This window comes from Equus asinus, chromosome 9 (genome assembly GCF_041296235.1).
Source record: "Equus asinus isolate D_3611 breed Donkey chromosome 9, EquAss-T2T_v2, whole genome shotgun sequence".
Classification (NCBI taxonomy): domain Eukaryota; kingdom Metazoa; phylum Chordata; class Mammalia; order Perissodactyla; family Equidae; genus Equus; species Equus asinus.
Window position 1 is genome coordinate 7655090 of NC_091798.1, and position 20468 is coordinate 7675557.

Here is a 20468-nt window from a genome sequence, read left to right on the forward strand (position 1 = left end):
ATGTATTATGTGGGCTTTTGTGACTACCTTCTTTCACTTAACGTGTCTTCAAAGTAATTCATGTTGTAGCACGTATCAGTACTTCATTCCTTTTTCTTCCCCCACAGCGGCTACACCATTTTACATTGCCATCAGCAATGTACTAGGGTTCCAGTTTCTCCATATCCTTGTCAATACTTGTTATTTTCTGTTGTTTTTTATAGCCATCATAATGGGTTTTGCATTTCCCTAATGACTAATGATGTTGAGCATCTTTTCATGTGCTTACTGGCTATTTGTATATATTCTTTGGAGAAATGTCTGTTTAAATTCTTTGCATGTTTTTTAATTGGTTTATTTGCCTTTTTTACTGAGTTACAAGAGTTCTTTATATATTCTGGATACAATTCCTTTATTACATAGATGATTTGCAAATATTTTTTCCACTTTTTTTCACTTTCTTGATTTTATGGTTTAGAGCACAAAGGTGTTTAATTTAGATGAAGACCAATTTATCTGTTCTTTCTTTTGTTGCTTATACTTTTTTTCTTTTGAGGAAGATTAGCTCTGAGCTAACGTCTGCTGCCAGTCCTCCTCTTTTTGCTGAGGAAGACTGGCCCTGAGCTAACATCCGTGCCCATCTTCCTCTACTTTATATGTGGGACGCCTACCACAGCATGGCTTGCCAAGCGGTGCCATATCTGCACCCGGGATCCGAACTGGCGAATCCCAGGCCACCGAAGCAGAACATGCGAAGTTAACTGCTGCGCCACCAGGCTGGCCCCACGTTGCTTATACTTTGAATGTCGTATGTAACAAACCATTGCCTATCCAAGATCACGAAGATTTATGCCTATGTTTTTGCTTAAGAATTTTATAAATTTTGCTCTTATGTTTATCTTTTTGATCCATTTCATGAAACTTTTATGTATATGTGAGAGAGAGGTCCAATTTCATTCTTTTGCATGTGGATATCTAGTTGTCCCAGTACCATTTGTTGAAAAGGCTATACTTTCCCCATTGAATTATCTTGGCATCCTTGTTAAGAATCAGTTGGCTGGGGCCGGCCCCGTGGCAAGTGGTTAAGTTCGCGCCCTCAGCTTCAGCTGCCCAGGATTTCGCTGGTTCGGATCCTGGATGCGGACTTGACACCACTCATCAAGCCATGCTGAGGTGGTGTCCCACGTGCCACAACTAGAAGGACCCACAACTAAAAATATACAGCTGTGTACTGGGAGTGCTTTGGGGAGAAAAAGGAAAAAATAAAAAATCTTTAAGAATCAATTGGTAGTAAATGTGTGGGTGTTCTCTGGACTCTCAGTTCTATTCCATCATGTCTGTCCTTGTGCCAGTGCCACACTGTCTTACTAACTGCAGCTTTTGTAGTAAGTTTTGAAATTGAGATATGTGAGTCCTGCAACTTTGTTCCTTTTTTTCAAGATTGTTTTGGCTATTCTTGGACTCTTGTATTTCCATGTGAATTTTAGGATTAGCTTGTCTATTTCCACGAAAAAGCCAGTAGAGATTTTATTAAGGATTATGTTGTATCTGTAGAGCAGTTTGGGAAATATTGCTGTCTTAACAGTATAAAGTCGTCCAATTCATGAACATGGGATGTCTTTGCATTTACTTAGATCTTCTTTAATTCCTTTCAACAATATTTTTAAGTTTTCTGTTCAAGTCTTACACTTTCTTTGTTAAATAAGAATTTTATTTATTTAATTAATTTTTTGAGGAAGATTGGCCCTGGGCTAGCATCTGTGCCCATCTTCCTCTACTTTATATGTGGGACGCCTGCCACAGCATAGCTTGGTAAGTGGTATGTAGGTCCATGCATGGGATCAAAACCAGTGAACCCTGGGCCACCAAAGCAGATCATGTGAACTTAACTGGTACGCTGCTGGCCCGGCCCCCAATTTTTTCTTTTGGTGCTATTAGAAGTGGAATTTTCAAAATTTCATTTTTGGATTTTTTATTGCTAGTGGATAGCAGTGCAGTTGATTTTTCCCTGCAATCTTGCTTACTTTATTCATTAGTTATAGTAGTTTTTTTAGCGTATTTCTTAGTTTTTTTTCCTTTTAATATATGAGATCATGTCATTCACAAATAGTGATAGTTTTACTTCTTCCTTTCCTATTTGGATATCTATTATTTTTTCTTGCATAATTGACCTGCCTAGAGCCTCCAGTATAATGTTCAATAGAAAAGATGAAAAAAGAAATTCTTGTTTTTTTTTTCTTTCTGAGGAAGACTTCCTCTGAGCTAACATCTGTTGCCAATCTTCCTGTTTTTGCTTGATGAAGATTCGCCCTGAGCTAACATCTCTGCCAGTCTTCCTCTATTTTGTATTTGGGTTGCCATCACAGCATGCCTGCTAATGAGTGGTATAGGTCCGTGCGCCCAGGAACCTGACCTGGTCTGCCAAAGCGGAGTTTGCCAAACTTAACTACTAGGCCATGGGGTTAGCCCCGACATTCTTGTGGTGTTCGTATCTTAAGGAGAAAGCATTCGGTCTTTTCCCTTTAAGTAGGATATTAGCTGTGGATTTTTTGGACATGTCCTTTGTCAGGTTGAGGCATTGGTATTTAAAAAAAAAGCCTTTTAGATAAATTATGTTTATGTAGTCAAGAGAACCAGTTATCTAAGTTAATGTTTAAGGAACAAGGATAAATACTATTTTTATTGCAATTTCTCTGAAGATATTTATGTGTTTTCCTCTGTAGAAATAATACAAATTTTAATGAGTAGTGAAAAGTTCAGAAATCTAGTTTTCCTTCTATTAGGTGGATATCTTTTTCTTTTACATGACCAAATTACAGATAGTGTCTAGAAAACTTGTTCTTTGAGTAAATTATTTGTCCTTTTATTTCAGACAAAAAGATGCCACGGAGAAAGAAAAAAGTTAAAGAAGCCTCTGAAGCTCAGAACCTGGAGAAGAAAGATGCAGAAACTACCAGTTCTGTCACTGTGAAGAGGAAGCGTAGACTTGAGGATGCATTCATTGTGATATCTGATAGTGACGGAGAGGTCAGTATTCTGAAGAGTGAAGCTCTAGGTCTCAAACGAGGCCTCCTTATCCATGACTGGTTTGTTTTGCAACTGTACCTCAGTGCCAGCTTCCAGACCATTCAGTTTTTATTCAGCTTCATTTTGATTTGTAAATGGAATTAAGAATTACTTAAAAGGAAGTAATTATACTGTTTGGCTGAGGATGGATCATAGTTCCTCAGTTTTGTAATATATTAACCCAAGGTGGTATTTTAAAACTATTTGAGGGGCCAGCCCTGTGGCCGAGTGGTTAAGTTTGCATGCTCCGCTTCGGTGGCCCAGGGTTTCGCCGGTTCGGATCCTGGGCTTGGACATGGCACTGCTCATCAGGTCATGTTGAGGCGGCGTCCTACATGCCACAACTAGAAGGACCCACAGCTACAAGTATACAACTATCTACTGGGAGAATTTGGGGAGAAAAAGCAAAAAGAAGATTGGCAAGTTTTTAGCTCAGGTGACAAAAAAACACTATTTGAATAATCTAAATCAGACGTAAATCTTAATTTTCGTGTGTCTAGAAAGTAAGAGAAAGAGAATGTAAATGCCCTTTAAGTCTCTAGATATAGTCTGTCCAATGTGATAGCAAATATTCACCTGTAGCTATTTAAATTTAAATTAATTATAAGTAAAAATTAGTTCCTCTGTTGGACTAGTCACATTTCAAGTGATCATAGCCACGTCAGTCTAGTGTCTGCTGTATTTGCCAGCACTGTTATAGAACATTTCCTTTGTTGTAAAAAGTTTTATTAGACAGCACTGCTCTAGATATTAAGGTCTCTCTTTTGTTCCCTATTTCCATTTGTTTATTGGAGATTTCCATCTGCCTGTAGGTCACATTGAATAAGGCAATGAACTAAGTCATTGTTTTTTCCTCCAAGTTTGCTTCTTTCTTCTTTATTTTCTATCTCATTTGATGGTAGAACCACTCATTTGCCTCAAGTTATAAAGCTCCAAATTATCTTTAACTCTTTTCTCTTTCTCATCTGTTTTACCTAATCATTCACCACATCCTTTAGTTTTTACCTCTTTTTACCTCAGGTCTATTCTCCCTCTTGTATTTCTTTTTCTGATGATCTGTTCTTTGAGTTCTTGTTAACAGACTTTGAACTTGCTTCTCTCCCTTCAGTTTTATCTCTCTACGTTTCACTTAGCTTACTGCAATTTTCTTTTAACAGTTCAGATTTTCGACCTTTGCACTTGCTTGTTTAAAAATCTTTGACTCCATGATCTGTACAAGATGAGTTTAGAATTTCAGAATGGTATACTCTATCAGAGCCTTCACAATCTAGTCTAGTATAGGATCTTATCAGCACTTCATTAGTTTCCTTGTCCCCCTGCCAAGACTACTACCACATTTTAAAAAAATTTTTCCCAATTTGATAGTCAAAAAGTTGTTTATTTGTAATAATCAGCAAGATTAAACATTTTTTCATATCTCTATTTGAATTTCCTCATAGTCTAATTTTTAATTAGGATTTTGTCTAAATAATTCATTTTTAAGGTGTAAAAGTGTATAAAGGAGGAAACAAAACAATCCATCAGTTCTACCACTTGGATAGCCTGTCTTAATAATAACAAAAATAAAATAGTTATATACACACACAGATATGTTAAAAAGTTATATACATGTGTGATAAAAAATGAAAACAAAATAGAAACAGATCAAAACTGTCTGAAAACAAAACAATATAGAGAGGTATAAAATGAAGATGAACACCTCAGTGAATGTACGTTTAATGAAAGGTAATAATTTCTTCTGTATTCTTCCAGAAAAAAAAACTCTTTATGCATATGCCATCAATAAAGACTTTTAGAGACTGGCCTGGTGGGTAGTGGTTAAGTTCATGGGCTCCACATCCATCGGTGCCCAGGGTTTGCAGGTTTGGATCCCAGGCGTGGACCTAGCACCGCTTGTCAAGCCACTCTGGTGACATCCCATATAAAATAGAGGAAGATTGGCACAGATGTTAGCTCAGGGCCAATCTTCCTCACAAAAAATAAAATTAAAAAAAAAAAGACTTTTACAGGAAAGGAATCATGCTACACATACTGTTTTGCTTTTTCACTTAATATTTCTTGGAGAGCCTTCTATAACAGCACACAGATCTATCTCCTTAAATTTTTTTAGATTGTCAAATATGTCATACATGTAGGAGAGTGCATAAACTGTCAATACATAGTCTTAACAAATAGTCTGAGCACCTGTATTCACCACCTTCGAAGCCCTCTTGACTTAGTATGATCCTCTACAGCTGCATCCCATCCCACTTATCTAATCAACAAATATTGTGTGTGTTCTGACTGCTCTCTCAACTGGTGGTTCCCCCATCTTTCTCCTTCTCCTTGGGGCTCCCTGTTCCCTGAGACAGATCAATATTGAAATTAGGCCAATTAATAACCCTACAATGGCCTCTAGGTGTTCAAGTGTAAAGAAGAGTCACACATTTCTCACTTGAAATCAAAAGCTAGAAATGGTTAAGTTTAGTGAGGGAGGCATGTTGAAATCTGAGATAGGCCAAAAGCCGGGCCTTTTAGACCAAACAGTTAGCCAAGTTGTGAATGCAAAGGAAAAGTTCTTGAAGGAAATTAAAAGTGTTACTCCAGGTGGCTGGCCTGGTGGTGTAGAGGGTAAATTCATGCGCTCCACTTCAGTCGCCCAGGGTTTGCAGGTTTGGATCCCGGGCATGGACCTACATACAGCTCATCAAGCCATGCTGTGGCGGTGTACCACATAGAAAATAGAGGAGGATTGGCACAAATGTTAGCTCAGAGACAATCTTCCTCAAGCAAAAGGAGGGAGATTGGCAACAGATGTTAACTCAGGGCCAGTCTTCCCCACCAAAAAAAAATGATGCTACTCCAGTGAACACACAAATCATAAGAAAGTGAAGCAGCCTTATTGCCAGTATCAAACTTGTAGTGGTCTGGATAGAAGATCAAACCAACCACAACATTCCCTTAAGCAACAGCCTAATTCAGAGCAAGGCTCTAAGTCTCTTCAATGCTGTGAAGGCTGAGAGAGGTGAGGAAGTTGCAGAAGAAAAGTTCGAAGCCAGCAGAAGTTGGTTAATGAGGGTGAAGGAAAGAAACCATCTCCATAACGTAAAAGTGCATGGTGAAGCAGCAAGTTATCCAGAAGATCTAGCTAAGATCATTAATGATGGTGGCTATGCTAAACAACATATTTTCAGTGTAGATGAAACAGCCTTCTATTGGCAGAAGATACCAGCTAGGACTTTTCATCGCTTGAGAGGAGAAGTCAATGCCTGGCTTCAAAGCTTCAAATTGCAGGCCTTTTTTTTTTAAAGATTGGCACCTGAGCTAACATTTGTTGCCAATCTTCTTTTTTTTTCTTCTCCCTCAAACCCCCCAGTACATAGTTGTGTATTCTAGTTGTAGGTCCTTCTGGCTCTGCTATGTAGGATGCTGCCTCAGCATGGCTTGATGAGCAGTGCTAGGTCCGTGCCCAGGATCCGAACTGGCGAAACTCTGGGTTGCTGAAGTGGAGCACGCAAACTTAACCACTTAACCCTGGACAGGCTTTCTAGTTAGGGGCTAATGCACCTGACGATTTTAAGTTGAAGCTAGTGCTCATTTACCCTTCCAGACCCTAGGACCCTTAAGAATTGTGCTAAATCTGTTCTTCCTTTGCTCTATAAATGGAACAACAAAGCCTGGATGCCAGCACATCTGTTTACAACATGATTTACTGAATATTTTAAGTCCACTGTTGAGACCTACTGCTCAGAAAAAAAGATTAAAATTTTGCTGCTCATTGACTATGCACCTGGTCACCCAAGAGCTCTGATGGAGATGTATAACAAGAGTAATGTTTTCGTGTCTGCTAGTACAACATCCATTCTGCAGACCATGGATCAAGGAGTAATTTTGACTTTCAGATGTTATTATTTAAGAAATACATTTCATCAGGGTGTGGCTGCCATAGATAGTGATTCCTCTGATGGGTCTGGACAAAGTAAATTAAAAACCTTCTGGAAAGAATTCACCATTCTAGATGCCATTAAGAACATTCATGGGAAGAGGTCAAAATATGAACGTTAACAGGAGTTTGGAAGAAACTGACTCCAGCCCTCATGGACGACTTGGAGGAGTTCAAGACTTCAGTCTAGGAAGTAGTTTTTGATGTGGTGGAAATAGCAAGAGAGCTAGAATTAGAAGTGCACTTGAGCCTGAAGGTGGGACTGAATTGCTGCAATCTCATGATAAAACTTTAATGGATGAGGAATTGCTGCTTATGGATAAGCAAAAAAAGTAGTTTCTTGAGATGGAATCTGCTCCTGGTGAAGATGCTGTGAAGATTGTTGAAATGACAACAAAGCATTTAGAATGTGACATAAACTTAGTTGATAAAGCAGTGGGAGGGTTTGAGAGGATTGACTCTAATTTTGAAAGAAGTTCTACTGTGGGTAAAGTACCATCAAACATCATCACACACTACAGAAAAATCGTTTGTGAAAGGAAGGGTCAGTCAGTTGATGTGGCAGACTTCACTTTTGTCATATTTTAAGAAATTGCCACAGCCACCCCAACCTGACTATCCTGATAGTCAGCAGCCATCAGCATTGCAGCAAGAGTCTCCACCAACAAAAAGGTTACAACTCGCTGAAGGCTCAGATGATGGTTAGCATGTTTTAGCAATAAAGTGTTTTTTCATTAAGGGAGGTACATTGTTTTTTAGATATAATGTTAGTACACACTTAATAGACTATGGTATAGTGTAAACATAACCTTTATATGCACTGGGAAACCAAAAAATTTGTGTAGCTCGCTTTATTGTGATATTTGCTTTATTGAGGTGGCCTGGAACTGAACCTGCAATATTTCCAAGATATACCTGTAGTCCAATATTTATTTTTTCTTTTGTTGCTTGTGCTTTTGGCGTCGTATTCAAGACTTCATTGCCAAATCCAGCGTCATGAAGTTTTCCTCCTATGTTTTCTTCTAAGAGTTTTTAAATTTTAGCTCTTACATTTAGGTCTTTGATCCACTTTTTATTAGCTTTTGTATATGGTTTAAGATGAGAGTCCAACTTTATTCTTTTCCATGTGGATATCCAGTTTTCCCAGCACCATTTGTTGATATTTTAACTTTTGACCTATGTCTTGATGTTGTAATTGGGTTTCTTGTAGATAGCACACAGTTTAGTCTTTGTTTTTATGCAGTCTGACAGTCTCTCTTTTTTTAAGTTGGTGTGTTTAGATCATTTATATTTAGTAGTTATTGAGATACTTTAATTAAAATCTACCATCTTATTGATTGCTTTTGCATTGATTTTTAGTTTTCTACAAATCCTTGTTAATTTAATTTTATTTTTGCATGTGTAGAATGTTTCCTCTTTTGAACAAGTCAGATCTGTAGAGAAAGATCTGTAGAGAAACTGAAATTGTCCTGCTTCTCCATCCTGTACTCCTTATTCCACATACCTCACCCTTCTTGGTAACCAATTTTATTCATTTCTTTCTTTCCTTTTTTTTTTTCTTGAGGAAGATTAGCCCAGAGCTAACATCTGCTGCCAATCCTCCTCTTTTTGCTGAGGAAGACTGTCCCTGAGCCAACGTCCATGCCCATCTTCCTCTACTTTATATGTGGGACGCGTACCACAGCATGGCTTGCCAAGCGGTACCATGTCTGCACCTAGGATTCAAACCGATGAACTCCAGGCCACCGAAGTGGAACATGCACACTTAACCACTGAGCCATCAGGCCTGCCCTATTCATTTCTTGTTTATTCTTCAGATGTTGCTTTAAAGCAAAAATAAGCCCACACATGTTTTCTTAATAGCCCTTCTTTTTATGTGAAATTTAGTATACCTGTTTACATTTTCTTCTTTTCTCTGAACAATGTTTCTTGTAGGTTATTTTTTCTGTTCTCTCATTTGTTTTCTTCTATTTCTTCAGTGGCCCTTGTTTGATTTTTACCTGAATCTGTTTTCCTTTGGAAACCCAGTAATTCTTTTTTGTTTTTTTTTTTGAGGTTGTTTTGTCTATCTTCAGTTTCCTAAGTTTTATCAATTTTCATTCCATTTGTTCCTTGTTGTCTGATTATGGTCTGAGTTTTTAATTTCTTTTTTTTTTTTTTTTAGAGATTTTATTTTTCCTTTTTCTCCCCAAAGCTCCCCAGTACATAGTTGTATATATTTTAGTTGTGGGTCCTTCTAGCTGTGGTACGTGGGATGCCACCTCAGCATGGCCCAATGTGCGGTGCCATGTCCGCCCAGAACTCGAACCGGTGAAACCCTGGGCCACCGAAGCAGAGTGGGTGAGCCCAACTGTTTGGCCACGGGGCCAGCCCCTGAATTTTTAATTTCTGATTCTAATTTTTCCTTAATATCCAGATGCTTCTTTGAAATCTGTTTGGAATGTTGTGTTAATTTTCTTTTCTTTTCTGGGTTAGTGTTTAGGGAAGAATGTTCATAAGCTGAAATGTTCTTATTTGAAGTTTCTCTTTCTGTTTTAATAGTCACTAAGTTTGGTATTTCTTTTTTTATTTCTATCATTTATTGGACAGATGGCCTAGCTTAAAAGCTTTTCTTTTTGTTACTTTAGTGAAATACAGTTTTTTTAGTGCGTGGTGTTATAGATATTAGTGGGCTTAGAGGGTAGAAAGGAGAGATTGACATGTCTCATTTTTTTCCTCAGGACCTTCATTTTTGTTTCTCATTTTTTTCTTTTCCTTCTATAAATCTGAGGGACACCACCTCTTCTCTTTTTATATCCTTCTCTTTCAGTAGCAGTGCGTCTCTGTGGTTGCCACTTTTGGTTCATCTCACTGTTAAGCCCTTTAATGAGGCCAGTTGTGTGAAGTACCACATCTTGGACCTGTGCTTAGTGGTTGGTTTTCTGGTGTTTCTTAGTGTTAGACTTTCTAATTCTGAGGGTAATTTTGTCTGTGCTTTAAGTTCCTCACTCTCTTTTTATTATTTTTCATGGAGTCCGTTAAGCCACCCCTTCCTCTGTTTTGTGTACCTGCAGACTTGCAGCACTGTTGGGAGCTCTGGTGGAATTTGTTGTTTATTTCTCTGCTTGCTGATTCTTTGAAGTTCATGGTTTGTTCTGTCTCCTAATAATGCTGAAGACATTGGTCATAGATGTTATTTTTGGCCTTTGTTGGTCTTGTGGTTTTTCTGGAGGGTATTTGGAGAGATTCAGATTTAGGTAATTACCATTATCTTCTAGACTTTTCATTTTCAACAATTATTGATCACTTTATTATAGATGAGTCTCTCATATATAGCCTTGAGTTGCATCTTGTTAGATTCTGTTACATTCACTATATTTCTTTTTCTATATTCTTTGTTTTTTTGGCTCTCTGTTTTGGCATATCTTTTGGTACTTAGGAAGACATATATTTTATGTTGTAGACATTAGTTTTATATTAATGCCTTTTATAATTCCTTTTCTTCCTTTTTTTCTTATTTAGCTTTCTATAATCTGGTTTGTCAGTTGTAAATAGTATCCTTGGACTTTAACTTCTAACCCAGAAATAGTCAATGAACTTATTTATTTTTTTGGCACCCGAGCTAACATCTGTTGCCAATCTTCTTTTTGTATTTTTCTTCTTCTTCTTCTTCTCCCCAAACCCCCCAATACATAGTTGTATATTCCAGTTGTAGGTACTTCTAGTTGTGCTATGTGGGATGCACTTCAGTATGGCCTGACAAGCAGTGCCATGTCCATGGCCAGGATCTGAACCAGCGAAACCCTGGGCCACCAAAGCAGAGTGTGCAAACTTGACCACTTGGCGACAGGGCAAGCCCTTGTCAATGAACTTATTGTACTTTCCATTTCTGTCTTCTCTCATTTGTTAGTTGCATCATTTCTACATTATTACGATATATAATTACATATTTTTCTTCTATTCTCATCTCTACTTTTTAGTCTTAGATCTAAAATGTATTAAATATTCACTCTCAGTTCTTTTGCCAAAGTTTATGGTTTTTTTTTTTTTAAAGATTTTATTTTTCCTTTTTCTCCCCCAAGCCTCCTAGAACATAGTTGTGTATTTTTAGTTGTGAGTTCTAGTTGTGGCATGTGGGACACCGCCTCAGCATGGCCTGATGAGCGGTGCCATGTCTGTGCCCAGGATTTGAACCAGCGAAACCCTAGGCCGCTGTAGCAGAGTGTGAGAACGTAACCACTCAGCCATGGGGGCCAACCCCAGTGTATGGTTTTATACAGTTAAAAACTTAGCTAACATTTGTTGACAGTGAAGCTGAAAGAGAATTTTTATACCATCAAGTTCATCACACATTTCCTAAAAGAATTGTTGTGTACCAGTACACGTGCATTTATGAAGTTGCTATGAAAAGTACGTTTGTAGCTTTGTTTTATTAATTGGTCTTCCGTATCATCGTCTACTTCCTGAGTATCTCGAGCTGTGTTGTCATTGGAATATGGTACTTGAGCCACCTTCTTTGCCTCAGATTCAACCAGCATTTCCAAGCAGACAGCTTTGAAGTCTTTTATTAACTTCTCGAAAATTTTATATAGTTTCTTTAGTCTTAGCAAATCCAATATTTATAAGAAATCTACAAAGTATTAATACTTACGTATGAAATATCAAGGAGATGTGTCAGCTTATTAATTCAGTACTCTTTCAAAGAATTCTTTTGATTTTGAACTTATTCTTTGTTTTCTATATAAATGTTTAAATTTTGATATTTCATTAGTCAGTACATAGTTAGAAATAAGACACTCTGACTGTCATCCTTCACATTAATTCCTTTTGTAAAAATATGAAACCAAACTCAGTGTGTGAAGGATCAAACTTCTAAGTAAAACTAGAATGAAACTTTTGTTCTTCATTTCTTCACAATCACTTGGATCATCAGTTGTTTCACTGCTGCTACATTCAAAATAGGCTTGATTAAAAATTAAAATGATAGTTAAAATAATGTTATAAAATAATGTCTACATTTCTCAGATATTTAATACCTTAGATTTTAATGGCTATGCTTAAAATATCGCATATTATAAACTGGTCATTCTGCAGATAAGTAGTCTGCATCTTCCACCATGGAAATCCACTTATCATGTGCATTGATGATGTAGCAATGTCAGATTGCTGTAAAAGTTTATAAATGCTTATTCTTAGTTTCTGTACTTATTTTGTTACAGACCAGTCACTAGCAGTGTGTTGATTGTCACCCATCTGTAGATCATACTTTCAGTAACATTGATTGAAGTTGTTTACAGCCTTTTACAATGACAAAACATTCTACTCTGAACATTATTGTGCACACGTCTTTGTGATTATGTGTGAGTGTATCTGTAGAATAAATTGCTAGAAGTATATTTCTGGACAAAGAGTGTGTATATTTATGATTTTAGAGGTTATTGTCAATTTTGCCCTCTAAACATATTGCATCCATTTTATCCCATGGTATAAGATGTACTTGTTTCCCAACATTAAGTGTTTCATAAAACATTTTCATTTTTACTATTAATATAGGTTAAAAAAAGTATCTATGTAATTGTTTTGATTTGCGTTTCCAAAGTCAAATTGAGCATCTTTTCATATACTTATGAGCCCCATATGTATGTTTTTCTGTAAAGTGTCTTATGTCCTTTGTCTTTAGGGGGAGACTAAATAGTGGTCTTTTTAGTGAATGTAAGAGCTCTTTGTATAAAGGGAAACTTAGCCCTCTATCTGATAAATATATTACATATTTTTCCCCAGTTGTTCTATTGCTTTTTTAAGTACTGATTTTAAATAAATGAGTGTGCGCTGAGTTTAAACATTATTATTGATTTTTAAACCTTGAACGAAGCATTCTCTGAACTTGGGTGCATGCTTACTGGTATTTTGCAGATGGGCCAATTTTTACATGAGCATGTATGTGACAGATAATAGTATATTATAAATTTTTATTTTTGTTGGTTCCAGATCTACATATTTTCCTTTTTGTTTTGTAAAGAATCTTTAAAAAAAAAAATTTTTATTGAGTTAATGATAGGTTACAATCTTGTGAAATTTCACTTGTACATTGTTGTTTGTCACTTGTGTTGGAGGTGCACCCCTTCACCCTTTGTGCCCACCCCCCACCTCACCTTTCCCCTGGTAGCCACTAATCTGTTCTCTTTGTCTACATTTTTAAATTCCTCGTGTGAGTGGAGTCATACAAAGATTGTCCTTCTTTATCTGGCTTATTTCACTTAACATAATTCCCTCAAGTTCCATCCACGTTGTTGCAAATGGGACGATTTTGTTCTTTTTTATGGCTGAGTAGTATTCCACTGTATATATATATATATACCACATCTTCTTTATCCAGTCATCAGTTGATGGGCACTTAGGTTGCTTCCATGTCTTGGCTATTGTAAATGATGCTGCAGTGAACATTGCGGTGCATGGGACTTTGGGAATTGCTGACTTCAAGCTCTTTGAATAGATACCCAGTAGTGGGATTGCTGGATCGTATGGTAGTTTTATTTTTAATTTTTTGAGGAATCTCCATACTGTTTTCCATAGTGGCTGCACCAGTTTGCATTCCCACCGGCAGTCTATGAGGGTTCCTTTTTCTCCACAACTGCTCCAGCATTTATTACTATCTGTTTTAGTTATTTTTGTCATTCTAATGGGTGTTAGGTGATATCTTAGTATAGTCTTGATTTGCATTTCCCTGATGCACAGCAATGATGAACATCTTTTCATGTGCCTATTGGCCATCTGTATATCTTTGGAGAAATGTCTGTTCATGTCTCCTGCCCATTTTTTGATCGGGTTGTTTGATTTTTTGTTGTTGAGTTGTGTGAGTTCTTTATATATTATGGATATTAAGCCTTTGTCGGATGTATGACTTGCAAATATTTTTTCCCAGTTAGTGGGTTGTTTTTTTGTTTCAATCCTGTTTTCCTTTGCCTTGAAGAAGCTCTTTAGTCTGATGAAGTCCCATTTGTTTATTCTTTCTATTGTTTCCCTTGTCTGAGAAGACATGGTGTCTGAAAAGATCCTTTTAATATTGAAGTCAAAGAGAGTACTGCCTACATTTTCTTCGAGAAGCCTTATGGTTTCAGGTCTCAGCTTTAGGTCTTTGATCGATTTTGAGTTTATTTTGGTGAATGGTGAAAAAGAACGGTCAATTTTCATTCTCTTACATGTGGCTTTCCAGTTTTCCCAGCACCATTTGTTGAAAAGACTTTCTGTTCTCCATTTTATGCCCTCAGCTCCTTTGTTGAAGACTAGCTGTCCATAGATGTGTGGTTTTATTTCTGGACTTTCAATTCTGTTCCATTGATCTGTGCACCTGTTTTTGTACCAGTAGCATGCTGTTTTGATTACTGTAGCTTTGTAGTATGTTTTGAAGTCAGGGATTGTGATGCCTGCAGCTTTGTGCTTTTTTCTCAGGATTGCTTTAGAAATTCGGGGTCTTTTGTTGCCCCATATGAATTTTAGGATTCTTTGTTCAATTTCTGTAAAGAATGTCATTGGGATTCTGATTGGGATGGCATTGAATCTGTAGATTGCTTTAGGTAGAATGGACATTTTAACTATGTTTATTCTTCCAATCCATGTACATGGAATGTCTTTCCATCTCTATGTCGTCATCCATTTCTTTCAGAAAAGCCTTGTAGTTTACGTTGTATAGGTCTTTCACTTCCTCAGTTAAGTTCACTCCGAGGTATTCTTTTTGTTGCAATTGTGAATGGTATTGTGTTCTTGAGTTCTTTTTCTGTTAGTTCATTATTAGAGTATAGAAATGCTACTGATTTATGTAAATTGATTTTATACCCTGCAACTTTGCTGTAGTTGTTGATTACTTCTAAAAGTTTTCCAATGGATTCTTTGGGGTTTTCTATATATAAGATCATGTCGTCTGCAAACAGCGAGAGTTTCACTTCTTCCCTCCCTATTTGGATTCCTTTTATTCCTTTTTCTTGCCTGATTGCTCTGGCCAGGACCTCCAGTACTGTGTTAAGTAAGAGTCGTGATAGAGGGCATCCTTGTCTCGTTCCTGTTCTCGGGGATGGCGCTCAGTTTTTGCCCATTGAGTATGATATTGGCTGTGAGTTTGTCATATATGGCCTTTATTATTATGTTGAGGTAGTTCCCTTTTATCCCCATTTTGTTGAGAGTTTTTATCATAAATGGCTGTTGGATCTTGTCAGATGCTTTCTCTGCATCTACTGAGATGATCATGTGGTTTTTATTCCTCAGTTTGTTGATGTGGTATATCACGTTGATTGATTTGCAGATGTTGAACCATCCCTGTGTCCCTGGTATGAATCCCGCTTGATCATGATGTATGATCCTTTTGATGAATTGCTGTATTCGGGTTGCCAAAATTTTGTTGAGAATCTTTGCATCTATGTTCATCAGCAATATTGGCCTGTAGTTCTCCTTTTTCGTGGTGTCCTTGTCAGGTTTTGCTATCAGCGTGATGTTGGCCTTGTAGAATGAGTTAGGAAGTGCTCCATCCTCCCTAATTTTTTGGAATAGCTTGAAAAGGATAGGTATTAAATCCTCTCTGAAAGTTTGGTAGAATTCCCCAGGAAAGCCGTCTGGTCCTGGGGTTTTATTCTTTGGGATGTTTTTGATGGCTGTTGCAATCTCTTTTCTTGTGATTGGTCTGTTCAAATTGTCTGCTTCTTGAGTGAGCTTTGGGAGATTGTAGGAGTCCAAGAATTTATCAATTTCCTGTAGGTTATCCATTCTGCTGGCATATAGTTTTTTGTAGTATTCTCTTATAATCCGTTGTGTTTCTGCAGAGTCTGTTGTTATTTCTCCCCCTTCATTTCTGATTTTGTTTATTTGAGCTTTCTCCCTTTTTTTCTTTGTAAGTCTGGCTAGGGGTTTGTTAGTTTTATTTATCTTCTCAAAGAACCAGCTCTTGGTTTCATTGATCCTTTCTACTGCCTTTTTTGTTTCAGTAGCATTTACTTCTGCTCTGATTTTTATTATTTCTCTCCTGCTGACTTTGGGCTTTGTTTGTTCTTCTTTCTCTGATTCAGTTAGGTGTAGTTTAAGATTGCTTATTGGCGATTTTTGTTGTTTGTTAAGATGTGCCTGTATTTTGATGAATTTCCCTCTTAATACAGCTTTTGCTGTATCCCATATGAGTTGGTATAGCATGTTATGATTTTCGTTTGTCTCCTGATATTTTTTGATTTCTTCTTTAATTTCTTCAATGAGCTATTGCTTGTGCAATAGCATATTGTTTGGTCTCCACATCTTTGTGCCTTTCTCAGCTTTTTTCGTGTAATTAATTTATAGCTTTATAGCATTATGATCAGAGAAGATGCTTGTTATTATTTCAATTTTTTTAGATTTGTAGAGGCTTGCCTTGTTTCCCAACATATGGTCTATCCTTGAGAATGTTCCATGTGCGCTTGAGAAGAGTGTGTATTCTGCTGTTTTTGGATGGAGTGTTCTATATGTCTATTTAGTCCAGCTGTTTTACCTTTTCGTTTAGCTCCACTGTTTCCATGTTGATTTTCTGTCTGGATGATCTGTCCATTGATGTGAGTGGGGTGTTGAGGTCCCCTACTATTACTGTGTTATTTTTGATATCTTCTTTTAGGTTTGTTTAAAGTTGCTTTATGAACTTTGGTGCTCCTGTGTTGGGTGCATAGATATTTATAGGTGTTATTTCTTCTTGATGAAGTATCCCTTTGATCATTATATATTGGCCCTCTATGTCTCTCTTTACCTGCCTTATCTTGAAATCTGTTTTGTCTGATATAAGTATTGCGACACCTGCTTTCTTTTGTTTGCTATTGGCTTGGAGTATCGCCTTGTACCCCTTCACTCTGAGCCTGTGTTTGTCCTTGGAGCTGAGGTGTGTTTCCTGGAGGCAACAAATTGTTGGGTCTTATTCTTTAATCTGTCTTGCCACTCTGTGTCTTTTTATTGGAGAGTTCAGTCCGTTTACGTTGAGGGTGATTATTAATGCATGAGGGCTTAATGCTGTCATTCTGTTGCTCGTTTTCTGGTTTTTCCGCATTTCATTTGTTTCTCGTCCTGTGTGTTTTAGCCTACCCATTGACTTATGCAGTTTCTTATGCTGGGTTTCTTAGCTTTTTCCTTATTTGTGTTTTGTGTCTCTGTTCTGTTTTTAAGTTTAGTGGCTACCTTGAAGTTTGTATTCAGAATCTTGTGCATAACATAGTCCATTTTCTGGTGGCCTCTTACTTCCTTAGTCTAAACTGATTTAGTCCCTTTCCTCCTCCCCTCCTAAATTATTATTTCCATCTCTTATTCCAACTTGTGTTGTGAGTCTGTGGTTAGAGTGATAAGATTGTCTTTGCTTTGGTGATTTCCTTACCTTTATCCTAATGCTATAGTTGAATATTTGCTATCCTATTCTGGTTCTATCTATTTGTCTCCCTAGTCTGTGTTTTATGACCCCTTTCTCCCTTTTTTCTTTTTTCAGGTATGAGAGCCTTGAGGATTTCTTGCAGGGGGTGTCTTGTGGCTACTAAGTCCCTTAGCTTTTGTTTGTCTGCAAAAGATTTAATTTCTCCCTCATATCTGAAGGATATTTTTGCTGGATAGAGTATTCTTGGCTGAAGATTTTTATCCTTCAAAGCTTTGAATATGTCATTGGAATGTCTCGTAACTTGTTAGGTTTCTGTAGAGAAATCTGCTGAAAGTCTGATAGAGGTTCTTTTGTAGGTTATTTTCTTCTGCCTTCCTGCCCTGAGTATTCTTTCTTTGTCATTCATTTTTGCCATTTTTACTACTATATGCCTTCCAGTAGTTCTTTTTACATGCACAAATCCAGGAGATCTGAAAGCTTACTCCACACACATTTCTCTCAATCTGTAGATTTGGGAAGTTCTCTGCTATTATTTCTTTCAGCACACTTTATGCTCCATTTTCCTTTGCCACTCCCTCAGGAATACCGATGATTCTTAAGTTGCATTTTCTCATTGAGTTGGCTATTTTTCAGAGATTTTCCTCAGTTTTTTCATCCTTAGTTCTCTTTCTTCCGCTGTCTGGAGCCATTCAATCTGTCTATCCTCGATTATGCTAATTTGCTCCTCTCTGGTGTCTACATGGGCATTCAGGGAATCCATATTCTGTTTTATCTTATCCATTGTATTTTTTATCTCTGGTATTTCTGATTGATTCTTGTTTATAGTTTCAGTCTCTTTTGTGAAGTAACTCTAGAACTCATTGACATGTTTCTCTATATTTCCCTTTACCTCATTGAGTTTTTTGATGATAGCTATTCTGAATTCATTGTCACTTAGTTTACCTATTTCCAAGTCTTCAGGACATACTTCTGTGTTTTTATTGTTTTCATTCTGGTCTGGAGCTTTTATACATTGCTGGATGGTAGAGGAGTGGTTTTTGTGCCTAATGCTGTTATTCGATTGCAGTTACAGCCTGTCATCACTAGATGGAGTGGAAGCCAGCAGGTTCTGAGCCCTCTACCTTTAGCCGTTATGGTGGCACACAGCGTGGGTTGGGGGAGGAGGGATACTTTCTCTTGCACGCAGACCTCGATTCTAATTAGCTCTCACTCTCTGGTTTCCTGGGGCCTTGGCTTGATGGGGTCCCCCTTTGCGAAAGCTTTCCTCCATTAGAGGGTTTCTGTTGCAGTGGCCTGTGGGAGTCCTGGAGGATACCCTGGACGTGCGGCCCCACCCCCGCAGCTGCGATCCCAGTCTTTAGGGGAGGGAGAAAAGTTCTCTCTTACCCTCTTCCAGCTCCTCTGAGGGGGGCTCCAGCCTCTCCACCGTTTTGCTGCTCTGGGTCTCTGACGATTACTGTGCTATTAGGATTTTTTTGTTGGAATGCGGTTGCTCCTTTTGGTTGTAATTTGGAGGGAAGAGAGTCCTGGGCGAGCTCACTCCACCGTGACGCTGAAGTCACCTTCCTAAAAAATCTTTTTTTGATGTTTTCTGTGAAGATTTAAACAGCCACTGATTCTTCAGAGGCTCAGTAGCTGCTGTTAGCTGTAGAGGAGGTAGAAAGAATATTACTTTTAACAGTAGCAATTCTGATCATATTTCTTGTTTTGCAACAGGAACCAAAGGAGGAGAATGGACTGCAGAAAATGAAGACAAAACAGTCAAATAGAGCTAAGTGTCTGGCTAAAAGAAAAATTGCACGTATGTTTTCGTTTTTGTGTTAAGAAGGTTTTATAAATTGCAACGGTTATAGAATTGACACTAGTTTCTTCATTAGGAAGAGATTTCTCTGAAGAAGGGTGTGTGTGCTTCCTGTTATTCTGGTTTCCATCAAAATTTTTAGGAGTTGCAATTACCTACAGCTTATATAATTAACTTATTAGAGACAGAATGTTGAAAGTAAAAATGTGACCTTCAGAGTTAGGCACACTTGAATCTTAATCCTTGTTTCAGCCCTTACTGTGTGAACCTTAGGCAGATTAATGCTTTCAGCCTATCTCTGTTTCCTCAATAAAATGCAGATAATAACACTTAGAGAGTCACTTGGTGGCTCAAATAATGGTACTTATACTATTTTTGTCATTAAAATTATAACGGAGAAACTCTTCTTTGTGTCTCCTTTTCTCTCAGTCCTTCACTACGGTCATCAGATGTGTAGGGGTTTTTTCTCCACACCAAGTGGTTCTCCAGCTCTTTAGCAGACACTGACTGGGTGTCCTACAATTTAGCTTAACCCTAACACTACCTGCAGATAGTGTCAGATCCCGCAGTCCCACAGGACTACCATCATTTTAGATGCCAATTGTAAGTCCAGGTTGTTACCTGTGCTTCTCACTGATTGGCTATAAATCAGAGGTTTCTATGACCCTCGCCTCATGTTCAGTTAATTTGCTAAAATGGCTCAGAGAACTCAGGGAAACAGTTTACTTAGTAGGTGACTTGTTTATATTATAAAGGATCTAACTCAGGAACACCCAGATGGAAGAGATGCATAAGGCAAGATGTGGGTGAAGAGGTTGAGAGCTTCCATGCTCTCTAGGTGTGTCACCCTTCTGGTACCTCCACAAGTTCACCAAGTGTAAGCTTTCTAAACCCTGTAGTTTAGGGATTTTTATGGAGGTGTCATTATCCAGGCATGATTGATTAAATCATTTTCCATTGGTGATTAATTGGACCTCCAGCCAGCCCTTCTCTCTTCCCTCTGGAGGTTGGGGGGTGGGACTGAAAGTTCCAACCCTTTAATCACAAGGTTGGTTCCCCTGGCAGTCAGCTCCCCATCCTTAGGGCCTTTCCAAAAGTAAACGCATTAACTTAAACACAGGTGTGGTTGAAAGAGGATTGTTATGAATAACAAAAGACACTTACTGGTCTTTTCACTTAGGAAATTCCATTTGTTGGAGCTTTTGCTTTCTCTTCTCACTTTGTTACTTAATTGTGAAGTTATTTAATAATTATTATTTTTTGCATTTTAACGTGATGTGAGATGTTCAAGTATTTCAGTGAATTTTTCAGAAAGTACAATAGCTAGTTGAAATTATTACAGCAGTTGATTGAAGATAAAC

At 37.7% G+C, this 20468-nt stretch overlaps 1 protein-coding gene across 2 annotated transcripts in view; it reads left to right on the plus strand.

Moving 5' to 3' along the window:
* Positions 1 to 20468, plus strand: part of UIMC1 (ubiquitin interaction motif containing 1) — a 111361-nt gene that overhangs the window by 20618 nt on the left and 70275 nt on the right. For both annotated transcript variants that reach the window (XM_044777621.2, XM_044777619.2), the window contains exons 3-4: positions 2852 to 3006; positions 19023 to 19107. In XM_044777621.2, coding sequence (XP_044633556.2) covers positions 2860 to 3006; positions 19023 to 19107 — 232 coding nt within the window. In that variant the 5' untranslated portion in view covers positions 2852 to 2859. The remainder of the gene's footprint in view (positions 1 to 2851; positions 3007 to 19022; positions 19108 to 20468) is intronic.